The sequence below is a fragment of the Vulpes lagopus genome, chromosome 19, assembly GCF_018345385.1.
Source record: "Vulpes lagopus strain Blue_001 chromosome 19, ASM1834538v1, whole genome shotgun sequence".
Lineage (NCBI taxonomy): Eukaryota > Metazoa > Chordata > Mammalia > Carnivora > Canidae > Vulpes > Vulpes lagopus.
In genome coordinates, this window is record NC_054842.1 from 7,851,616 (window position 1) to 7,864,247 (window position 12,632).

The 12,632-nt window shown below is 45.5% G+C and overlaps 1 protein-coding gene across 2 annotated transcripts in view; it reads left to right on the forward strand.

Annotated features, from left to right (window-relative positions):
* ITGA9 (integrin subunit alpha 9) overlaps nt 1-12,632 on the forward strand; it is a 337,293-nt gene that overhangs the window by 249,422 nt on the left and 75,239 nt on the right. For both annotated transcript variants that reach the window (XM_041733738.1, XM_041733739.1), the window contains exons 19-20: nt 6,242-6,328; nt 10,045-10,124. In XM_041733738.1, coding sequence (XP_041589672.1) covers nt 6,242-6,328; nt 10,045-10,124 — 167 coding nt within the window. The remainder of the gene's footprint in view (nt 1-6,241; nt 6,329-10,044; nt 10,125-12,632) is intronic.

Genomic DNA, 12,632 nt, shown 5'->3' on the forward strand with positions numbered 1-12,632 from the left:
TTTAAAGGCTGTTTTGGCTTCATCGGGTATGCTTCCCACCTCTCAGGCTTAGTTTCCATGGGTTCTTTGGTGGGGATGGGGAAGGGGACCTCGTCTGTTCCTTTTTTGGTGTTCCCATCCCAAGCCCCTTCTGATCTATTTTTATGTTGCCAGTTAGGAACCCTTGGGCAAGTGATATAACTATTTTGTGTTCTCATTCCTCCTTGTAAAATGGCATCAAAAAGGATGCTCCCACCCAGAGGAGCTACCTGGCACGTAGTAAGCCATTATTGAGTAGGGGCCATCTGTGCATTCCATCTTTAAAGCCATCAGCACTAGCAGGCCAACAAACAAAGCAGGTGTTACCACTTCATCTGACAGGTAAGGAAATAGAAGCTTAAGGAAAGGATGGTTAATTAGCCTGACAACACATAGCTGTTACAGACCTGAGCCAGTAATAAAAGTTGGGATGCTAACCTGTGCACTTTCTATGCTGTAAACCCATGTGGTTTTCTTCATGGGTAGGAATTTCATGGATCCTATCCCAAAGGATTCCCCTCCGGGAATAGAACTGTTTTTTCTGGTGAGGCTCAGGCTGACTCATGGTCGAATGGGGCCAATGAAGTATTTCCTGGGAATGAAGTCTCTTTCTATTAAGTCACTGGACCAACTTATTGGGAACCCCTGTGGCGCTTCAGTTGATTAGAGAATTGAGGATAAAGTGCTTCCAAATTTTACCCAACTTCTGTATTAACTGAGTTAACGCGGCGGCTTCTCTTACCAACTCAATAGGGGCCACACCGCTAGTGCATAGATGAAGGAAGGGAGTCTTAGATGAACACCAAATTGCCAGACTGGCAGCCAGACATGAGGACATGAGTGTCCTCTTCAGTTTGACAAACCCATGAGGAAGCTAGAAAATGAGAAGTTAAATTTCAAACTTTTCCTGGCACCGAGCCCTTGTCGGACTTTGCAGATTTGCTGTTCCCTAAGAGCACTGTGTTGGTGGTCAAAGCACACTCCAGAATGAAATCAAATGCTGTATGATTGGGAGGAAGGAGTCCAAAGGCCAAGGGGGCTCCCTAACTTCATTATCTGATTCTTCTTGCCAACAACTGCATGTTACAAACAGGGCTGGGACTTGGCTCCCCTGGCCACACTCCTAGGCCCGGGAGAGCTGAGGTATGTCTGGAAAAGAGGGGGACTTTGCCAAGGCAAGCATCTCCCGTGCCAGGCAGACCAGCAAATGAGCTTCTTCTTACAGTCCCTTCATCTGAATCCTTGACCAGCCAAGGCCCATTCACTTAATAAGAGAAAACTCAGAAGCTACTAAGTGCCAGGCTCAGTGCCAGGCTGAGGATACAGAGGTGAATGTGCATAAACCAAATATGTATTTCATCACATGTTCTAGAAAGTGTCCATTTGATGTCTTCCTGATTCTTTTTTTTTTTTTTTGTCTTCCTGATTCTAAGAGTAATGTGTGTCAGTTAAAAAAAAATTAATTTTATTTAAATTGAATCACTCAGTCTCTAGGGAGAAGCCCTGATAGCATTTGATGGTATTGGAGATCTTTGTTAGCCAAGGAAAATTGGGCCAGGCAAAAGGCCAGTTATGTGAATCTTCTTAGAATAAGATCCAAAATTTCTAGTAAAAATTTTTTTGTAAGATTTGATTGGAGCGGTGAGGTGGGGGGGCGCCTGGATGGCTCAGTCAGTTAAGCATCTGCCTTTGGCTTAGGTCATGATCCCAGAGTCCTGGGATCGAGCCCCACATAGGGCTCCCTGCTCAGCAGGCAGTCTGCTTCTCCCCCTCCCTCTGCCTGCCACTCCCCCTCTTGTGCTCTCTCTCTCTCTCTCTCTCTCTCTGTCAAATAAATAAATTAACTCTTAACTCTTTAAAAATTTTTTTGATTGGGACTTTACTTAAACAATGAAACTAAAAATTATGGAAATAAGTTTACATTATTTTACATTTAACAGGTCTTATAATGTTGGGATTATAATGTCAAAGATATCTTATACACAAGGCAAAAACTTATTTGCTTTATTAGCATCTTTAACAGTATGTAATTTCAGAGACAAAGGAAGGAATTGAGTGCTTGATGGACAGATTTTGGATGTGAATATTCCTAATATAAGGTGATATTCTTTGTTTCATATTTTGCCTTTTTTTTTAGGGTAATCACAAAAGGGTCGTTTTTATAGCATATTTCTTCTAAGGGCTTCTCTTGATCTTTTTTATTTAAATCCTTATCTTTAGAAGCATCTTAAAGTGTTATCATCCAGTGATATTTATCAGCTAACTGATCTTACCTGGCCAGGTCCAGATTTAACAGTGGCTTTTGGTGGCTTGAGCAGTTTTCCATCATCACTTTCATTGATTTCATGAAAGCCTACTTCTTTTGCAGCAATATCTTAGCTTCCCTCTGCAGTAGATTTGTACTGTATTTGAATTGGGTAATCAGATGTCTACACTGGCAGGTGATCGGGGACAAAGTTTGTTCACTGGTCTATATTCCTGGTCAGCTGAGAGCTGGTCATCATGTCTATCATGTCTTGCAACAATGATAAAGTTGCTCCAACCTAAAGCCAAAGTAAAGGCAGAGCCAAGGAGACACCTGGTGGCTGTGGGTATCAAGTAGCTGGCATAAGTAATAAGCAGCCCTCAGTAGATCACTATTTTGAATAGTGATCTATTTTGAATAGACCCACTTCACTGGGTCTCTCTGTGCCTACAGGGTGCCTGCCTGACTGCCAGGGTTGTGAATGGCTCCATAATGAGCCTGTTTTTTCAGTTATGCCCTGGGCATGATGTGAAACCAGAACAAAGAGGATGATACTTCTGCTTTGGGGCCAATTGCTCCCCTGATGGCCTCCTATCCAGATTTTACAAACTACTGTTCGATAGGAATCTAAAACAGATTTATTAGCATGTGCATGTTCCCCATCCATTGTCTTTCTTCACCTGGGAGCAAATGCCTGTACTTTCCAGCAGCTCTCAGTACAGGGAGCCTCAGCTCTAAAGAGCTGTTGTGGGGGTTCCTGGGTGTCTCAGTCATTTAAGCATCTGATTTCAGCTCAGGTCATGATCCCAGGGGCCCAGGATATATCCTCACATCTGGCTCCCTGCTCAGCAAGGAGTCTGCTTCTCCCTCCCCATCTCCCTCTGCCCCTGCCCCCTGCTTGTGCTCTTTCTCACAGTCTGTCTCAAATAAATAAATAAATAAAATCTTAAAAAAAAAAAAAAGAAGAAAGAAAGAAAGAAAGAAAGAAAGAAAGAAAGAAAGAAAGAAAGAAAGAAAGAAAAAGCCATTGTGTGATGTCAGGTTCACCAGAAGCAGAACCTGAGATGGAGATTTCTGTGCAAGCAGTTTATTAGGGAAAGAAGAGGAGTGAAGGGAGCAGAAGGGGACAGAGGAAGGAACCAAACAGATGTGCTTCAGCTGGAAGCTGCTTTACCTCATCCCATGGGGACTCTGGAACCTAAGCCATACACCAGAGCCAGTCTCACCTGGAGCCAGAAGGATGTCAATCCTAGCCTGCAGAATGCTGGTAGGAGAGGGCATTATAAGCTTCCAGGCAAAAAGGGTTCATTCAGCTGGGAGCTATGGAACCCGTGTAGTAAAGGGGTTCTAGGACAAGCACCCACACCATCCACACAGGGAGCCATAGTGTTTGCTACCTCACAGCTGCAGTAGGAGAGCAGAGTATAGAAATAAATAACCCCAGGAGGTCTCTATTGGTGCTGACAGGCAGCAGAAGGGTGATGCATGACATCCCTTCCTGTAGTACCACCAGGAGCGCATGAGTCATGAATTGTCCGCCGAGAGCTCTCAATCCTAGAGAGGTCTGTGGTTTTTGCACTCTCTGCCTGGCCCCACCAAGGATCCAATTTTGTAATCTCTAGTAGACTGAGTAGGGTGGAAGAGAGACTTGGAATAATGAAATAAATGCTGGCTTAAGTGTTATTTTCTGGCATCTTGAAATTAACAAAAAGAAGTAAATCCAGCAGCTTTTGAATAACCAAAAGCAGTCTTAAGCCAAAGCCAAGTAAACTGAGGTCCTCTCAAGTTCCAGAGCCAATTTTTGAAGTCACAGTCATTCCTTCACACCCATGCAAAAACTAAAAAAGTCTTCAGAAGGCAGTGAATCTTTACTTCAAGAACAAGTAGACCTTAAACTTGAACCAAAAACCTGTCTCCTGGTTTGAAAGGGACTCCCCATGAAGTATGGATCTTTGCAAAGGGAGTTTAGAACTGGGTTGAGGGGCATGTGGATGGCTCAGTGGTTAAACGTCTGCCTTTAGCTTAGGTCGTGGTCCTGGGATTGAGCCCCACATTGGGGCTCCCCACAGGGAGCCTGCTTCTCCCTCTGCCTACGTCTTTGCCTGTCTCTCTGTGTCTATCATGGATAAATAATTAAATATTTTTAAAGAAGAATTGAGTGGAGGAATCAGGTAATTTACACATATGCTGGGATATTCTTGAGAGTCATTATACCCCATGACAGATGTGAACGGGAAATGTGCCAGGGAAACTGAGAGCCAACATCACTTAGGCTCGAGTTCACTGCCTCTGCTCCCCACAGGATGATTAGCAAGGATTTAGAGGAGCTTCTCCTTGGGCCAGCTATAGACATTGCTTCTGCAGGGAGGAATATGAGGAAAGAGATGGTAACAAAGCCACCACGGTGACTCATTAGAGCCAGTCTTTGGGACATGCAAGTCATCAGACAGCATTTATGAAATTATCTTCTGGTTTCCTTCTTGAAATTGCCAATTCCTATCCTTCAGGTTCTTTTTTTTTTTTTAATTTTTTTCTTTATTTATTTATGATAGTCACACACACAGTGAGAGAGAGAGGCAGAGACACAGGCAGAGGGAGAAGCAGGCTCCATGCACCGGGAGCCCGACGTGGGATTCGATCCCGGGTCTCCAGGATCGCGCCCTGGGCCAAAGGCAGGCACCAAACCACTGCGCCACCCAGGGATCCCCTATCCTTCAGGTTCTAAGAGCATCCCCTCACACTTCTGTGTAGATGTCTGTCTATCTGCTGGGAGGTCTCTTCTTCCTAAGCTATGAGCTCTTCAAGGACAGGGACTACCATCTTTCAGACCTGTGCCCTGCATGCTAATCGTGGTAGGTGATACTCTGACTCAGCTGACCCAGGAGAGGCTCAGGGTCCATTCTGAATCCTAGGCCACTTCCATCCTACGTGTGTGAACTTAGCACCCATGACTATTTGAAGCCAAGATACATGAAGTAAGCCTTGGAAGGAGGACTGAGGAAAAGTGTTCCTGATCGTAGGAACAACTTAAAAAGAAGTATAGAAATAAAGCCAGATAAAGGGTGTTCATAGAATAGAAACAGAGTAGAAATAGAAGAGAATTCATATTCTCTTTCCCTCTATAAAATCAGCTTGGAATGGGGAGGGAGACAGGCTTTAGAGTCCAAGAATGACCTTGGGGGAGGGCACATGATTTCATTGAACTTTGATGTAATGGCTTCTAGACACTCAGCAAGTACGAGTTCTGTGCCTTCTCCTTCTCCAGAATCTGCAACACACTATCTCCCCTTGGAGGTCTTGATTTGATTTCAATAACTTGGAACCTGTGGATTATGAAGAGCCTCCTGGCTTTGCTTTGACCTTGGTTGTAGACCATGTTTCCAGGTAGAAACACAACAGCTCCTCATGACCCCAGTCTTGGTTTTCTCATGCCACTTTGTGTAAGAGCCCAGCCCTAGCGAGCTACACTAGGAGACCTCTCCTTACCATTGTATCTGGGAAGGCTTGCAGGGGACCAGTCAGCCCTTACTACCCCAGGCTGCAGAAAGAACTCCTATATTTTCCTTGGTGTGATTTTCTTAGAGTGTGTCATTCCCAAACCAGCAAGATATTGAAAGGCAAGATTAGAGTGTGGGTTTAGGAGAAAATGTCCAGGAAGATGACTTGGTTATCTTTCATCCAAACATTTGGAGACATCCAGCTCACATGCAGCTTGGCCTACTTCAGAGCCAAAATATTAAGAATGTTCTGACACCTGCCTTCCCAGGGAGCCCATGAGAAGGGTGGGGTGTCAGAGGAGGACTGCGGACTCCAGCCTGGTCACAGGCTCCCCTCCCCCCAAGCCAGCAGTGATTCCATCTGGGAACTTCCCTGAAGAAGAACCGTGTCTGCTGAAGTCTCAGTTTGCCTCTCTGAGACCATTTACACACATTTGTCTCCACACAGCCAGCCTATCCCTTGGTGCCTTTTCTCTTTCAGGAGGAAATGGGCATTTCCTGTGAGCTGCTGGAATCAGACTTCCTCAAATGCAGTGTGGGATTTCCTTTCATGAGGTCAAAATCGAAGGTAAGGGGCAGAGACGGGGCACTTCCTTCACAGCTGCCCCCAGCCCTTCCCACCAGCCACCTGCCCTGTCAGCTATACCCTCCCCCAGACTTCTTCTACCCACCCCTGCCGCCACCCCCCCCCACCTCCCACCTTGTACAGTGGCATGGCTCACCTCCTGTGGGGGGGGGATGCGGGGGCGGAAGCCTGTGATCTACTCCAAGTGCACTCCACAGGGGCCCTCCCCACATGCTGTTCCTCTTTGATCCACTTGACATACCCCAAATATGAGAGAACACACCATGGCCTTGGTACTTTGGCAAGCACCATCTGGTTGGCCTCCTTAAAAATCTTCCTCTGGGACATTCCATGCCACTGTGAGTGCGACAACATAGGATAAATGTGGTCTGGGCTACTGACCTGCAGTTCTGACTGCCACTCCCCCTGGGCACTCACAGTTTTCTCAAGAGACCTCTTAAAATTCTTAAAACATAAATAATGGTATTGCACTTCATTTCTGTTTAAGTAAAAGAAATTAGACTCACTTTGGTATTTATAAGGAGCCAAATTTTCTAAGCTCAAACAATAATATGGTCCAGCATATTCAAACATTCATGGAACATTCTGGTATGTGCCAGTATTATAAGGATATGCAAAGATACATAGAAGATGTGATTGTTGGAAGCAAAACTAGAATCTAAAAGATCAGGTCTGCCTTTGAAAATGGAAGCTATTTTTCCTGCTATGATTTGAAGGAAATTTCATATTCCTTTGTCTAACCTTTCCCCCCACACCAAAAAAATGAAAGTTTAATCCTCCTCTCCTAAGTCACAGAATCAGCTTGTTTTCATCTTCAAGACATTTTGGTCCTAGTGCCTCACAGCTGTTTTGCAAACCAATTCTGAGAATGTTGAAGTGAGAAAGAAGATTCGCTTATTTCCTAGCCAGTCACTTGAACCTCTTAGCCCCACAGAATGTGCCTGCTCCGAAGGATGGTGCTCTTACATCCGTGATTCCTAACTCTTTCAGGAAGGCCCTGAACCCTGGGTGTTATTGCCTGTAGAAACACACCACACACACACACACACACACACACACACACACACACACACATTTCATGAAAATCTTTCCAGCAACAGAAAATTGACTTCATTGAAAAACGTTAACAGTTGTCATTTCATAGTAAAATCCAGCCTGCATCCCAAATCAAACCCAAGGTGTGTCTTGCTCGTTTTAGTTTAAAGATTTTTTTAAAAGAAAATTGTATCCCTTTCACATTCGGATTCAGGATCACTTACCATAAAGAGGGTAGTCATAAAAATGGATACAACAAAAACAAAGCCACGTTGAATTCTGGAGCATTAAATTTTGTCAAAATTCATTAACTCTCAAAGAGTCATGGAACTAATGGAAGTGTGAACATTGGAAAGTTGAATTTTTTCCCAGCTCGGTGATACTACTACCTTCCTCCCACATATAGAGGTTTAGCCCAGAGCAACGCTAACCCAGGAGGGAGGGGGTCTAGGGCTTAGTCCCTGGAAAATGCCCAAGAAGTGACCCAGCAGGGCCAGGGACTGCCCCTGTCCACACCTGGTCTGCCCTCCCCTGTGCCAAAGCCCATGTGGCTCATCAGGCTGCAGGCTACCTGCTGAGCCTCTGGACGGTCCCATCAGCTTACTTTGGTGGCCCTCTGTTTCTGTCTCACGACCGGCCTGCCAGATTCCTGGCTTTCCATTCTCCCAGGCCTCCCTCTCTGATTTCAGCTTCTCACTTCACCTGGGGCTTTAGAGTATTTAATTCAGATCTCCTCCAAATTCTGACTCTGTGCTGGGACAAGACCCTTGACTTTCCCTTCCCTTGTGTCCTCCAGCTCTGCTTCCCATCCTGTCACCACATCCCACCTTCCCTGGCAACTGACAAGTCCCACTGTAATAGAAATTTCAGTCTAGAGAGGGGTGTCCAGTGTCCACTGTGTTTGATGGTCAGCGTTCATTACTTTCAGGTGGCATTCAGTGCAGTTGAACCCAGCATCACGAAGTTAGACCAGGGGCTGCCACTAGACACTAAGGAAGCCAAGTATTTAGATAAAAAACAGTTATAGACCCTCAGAACTTGATGGAACTTAAGAATCATTTTGTCCATCCTCTTCTTTTTCATTGAAATGCGAAGAGAGTAAGTGTCTTGGCCAAGATCACATACTCAGTTTGTAGTAGAGCTTGGTTCTGTAACTCCTACCCTGGGGTCCCTCTCACATTCTCACACATGCCTAATATGTATATAGTGAAAACCATTGGCTCAGGGCTGTCTTTCCCAAGTCATAGGATGCTCACCATGGGGAGTACCTGAAGTGATTGTAGGCAGTCCCTGAGATTATTTTAGGCAAAACATGGACACGGCACTATACAGCATTGACTCTGACGGCAACACAGTTATTACCTATTCAGTACTCTTCCTCCCTGATCACATCAGAAGAAAGTCTCCCATAGTGCCAGCCTGTCTTTAACACCCCCCTAGCACTTGTTAGTCTCTCTCTTACCAAATAGAGTGGACCTTAAGCCCAGAGCCTTCAGCAGGCAACAGAATGCAACAATGCTTGGTTTCATTTATTTTTATGAGCACCTTCTCTTACTGATAAGTGATCCCGATTCCCACCTATGATCATGTTAGAAATTTTCCTTCTAAAGTAGTACAGCCGCTCTGGAAAACAGTATGGTGCTTCCTCAAAAAGTTAAAAATAGAGCTACCCTACCACCCAGCAATTACACTACTGGGTATTTACCCCAAAGGATACAAATCATAGTAATCAGTAATCAGGATACAGTACACCTGTATCCCAGTGTTGATAGCAGCAATGTCCACAACAGCCAAACTATGGAAAGAGCACAGATGTCCATCAACAGATGAATGGATAAAGGAGGAGATATGGGGGATATATATGTATATACACACATATATACATATACATACACAATGGAATATTACTCAGCCATCAAAAAATGAAATATTACCATTTGCAATGATGTGGATGAAACTGATGTATATTATGTTAAATGAGATAAGTCAATCAGAGAAAGATTTATCATATGATTTCACTCATATGTGGAATTTAAGAAATGAAATAGAATCATAGGTGAGATCAGACAGGGAGACAAACCATAAGAGACTCTTAACTCTAAGAAACAAACTGGGGGTTGCTGGAGGGGAGCTGGGTGGGGAGATGGGGTAACTGGGTGATGGGCATTGAGGAGGGTATGTGATGTAATGAGCCCTGGGTGTTACATGCAGCTGATGAGTCACTGAACCCTACCTCTGAAATGAATAATACACTATATATTAATTAATTGAATTTAAATAAAATTTTAAAAAGTAAAGTCTTTAAACAAAAAAAGTGGCAATGAAAGTGCACAGTAAATGACGCAGGTGATGTGGCACCAGCTGTGACAAACATTAGGAAGATGGTGTGTGAGTGATACTTAGAAAGGTCTGGTTTAAGAGACAAGCATATTAACTTCCTAGAGAACCTCAGTTGCTGAAAAACAGTATGCCTCTCACCAGAACACACTTCAGGCTTGGTTTTATTGCTCAAGCTGTCTCTCTGTCCTGGCAACCAGAAAGAAATGCATAAAAAATAAAGCTTGTCATGCAAATGAGCTTCCAGAGGTCATAAACTGCAGAAGACTGTAGTGTTTAAGTTTGGAATGCTTGCTGATGCCAGATGTCATTTTCTTTTCCCCTAGTATGAATTCAGCGTGATTTTTGACACAAGCCACCTGTCTGGGGAAGAGGAAGTTCTTAGCTTCATCATTACTGCTCAGAGGTAAGGAGGGGATTTAATTTTTTTTTCAAAGATAAAAGATTTATGGGAACAGGAAAGGACATTCCCTGGTCATGCTTTGATGATGCTCAGGATGCTGAGGAGGAAGAAACAGTTCAGTGATAAAGCCCCCGACCGCTGGCTGGAACCAGATCTCTCAGGGATGGTGCCTGTCTGGTTCTGCCTGTGCAGCTACCAGGTCAGACTGAACTGGGAGGGACTGGGGATCATCCAGTCAGAGGTAATGTTTTTTACAGCCAAGGAGAAACAGACGGGGGAGGTGAGGATTCCGATCCAAGCCCACGTGGTTATTAGTTCACAGACTTCCCTGTGGGTTGCATTCCTTGATGCAGGGAGAGGGTACAGCAGTCTGAAGGCCTGGGCAAGCCTGTTGTCAGCTGCCTCCACAAGCCAGAACCCATGTGCACCCTGAAGCGCCATTTGGGTAGCGCTTGGCTGACAGAGGATGGAAAGAGAGGTATTTAGATGGGTGATTAGGAAAAAACAAGCTTTGAATGGGGTGTAGGCTGGATACCCAAGGCTACCTTTGTAATTCGAATTTTTATTTGGAAGAGATTTTAAACTTGCCAGAAATGTTGCAAAGCATAATTCAAGGAACTTCCATGTAGCCTTTACCCAGCTTTACCCAACGCTGACACTTTGCTCTGTTGACTTTATCATTCTCTCCGTATAGTTTTTTTTTTTCTCAACCATCTGAAAATAAGTTGCAGAAATTATGCCTCCCTCCCATAAGTACTTCAGTCTGCCTTCCCTAAGAATGAGACCATCTTCTTAAATAACCAGTATAGTTAGCAAATGCAGGGAATTTTAACACCAAGACAATACTATTATTTCAACTGCCACCCATGTTCCAATTGTGTCAGTCATCCCAATGACTTTGCAGCCACTCTTCCACTGGTCCAGAGTCCAGTCAAGGATCATCTATTGTGTTCAGTTATCTTGTCTTATCTAGAGTTGCCTTAACCTCCACACAAAATTTCATGCCAAAGATCCTAAGTCCATCCCAGAGGTGGTCTAGAGATCTGAACTAAACACCCTGAAGGCCAAGATCAGGCAGGATCCACTGAAAATGATGAGAAAACAAAACGAGGAACTGCATGGCTAATAGAGGCCAGGAAGACGGAAGGCCAGACACCAGGTGAGCAGGCAGTGGGAACCAGGACTGCAAGTCAACCAGGGAAAGATGGTCTGAGGAGTCACAAGGTTAGCACAGGGTTCAGACATACAGACCCGTGGGATCTGGGGTGCAGAGTAAGGCCACTGGCTCAGCTTTATAGATCTAAGGCCCCCACTCCTCCCCCCAACCCCACCATCGCCACCGCCTGCATGGTCACCTTTGAAATGAGTGTGCTCCACAAGCCTTCCTTTGAAGAGGAGAATGCCCTCAGGACCTGAGAAGGAGCTCCTCATCCCCTGTTCCCATTTATAAAGAATGTCATTTCCCAGACTCTTGTGATGAGCCCCACTAGGGCCAGCTCCCTGGGGTGATGTGCTGTACAGGATAACAGGGGCACCAGCTAGGCTATGTCTCTGGCCCCCAGATAAAGCAAGGAGTCATGCTTTGGACCACTCTGCCCACTGCCATGCACAATCATCAAGTGGTTGCCATGGGGAAAGGACCAGGCTGGAGCGGACAGGGGGATCCTGGATGAGTGAGAGCGAGTCTTGCATCCCAGAGCATCTCAAGAAGAAGACTTCAGGCTAGAGATGGAGGTAGACACACAGCTTCCTGCAGGGGAGGGGGGAGGAAACACCACAGGGCAGGCACACTTCGCTCATCGTTCAGTCTGCAAATATTTGACCCCTTCCCATAAGCCAGGCGACACTGGCAAAGTCCTACCCTGGGGAAGCTAGTGTGCTGGTGGCAGGGGGATAGATAATGAGCAAATGAACCATACAGTGTCAGCGGGAGCCGGGAGTGTAATGATTCATCCAGCAAGTGCAGACACTGGTAATCATAAAGCATCTTCCTTGTGTCCTGTACTCTCTCCTTAAGCCCATGGGGTGAGGTTAGTTCTTTCCCTGTCTTGAGGCAGGGCGGTTGTCTAGGACAATCCTGTGTGTTCTCAGGTCTCTCTCGGGTAATGCAGAGTCACTTCAAGTCTCATGGCAAATTCACAAACTGGTAATTAAGGTGTCCCCCAAAATAATCAAAGCTGGATTTAAAGTGAAGCCTTTCTCCCCTCAGTGAGGGTGAGCTGCAGAAGGGAAGCCTGCCTGTCTCTCAGGAACAATCTTGCTTTCCTCCAGTGGTGCTGCTACTGCCCGCCCTCCTTCCCCTTAGAGGAGTTCCCGAGCCCCCCACGCTCACAGCAGAGCCTGTAGAAGGTGTGAGTGAAATAGAAATGTGCTAGCACTTTCATAGGTACTGGTGTGAGCACTCCCCAGGCCGCGGGGGTATTCCAAGCTGACTCTTGCCTTCAGACAGCCAGCCCCAGCTAGGGGTTCTGGCCTCTCAGTCCCTCATCATATCCTCCAACCTCAGCCTCA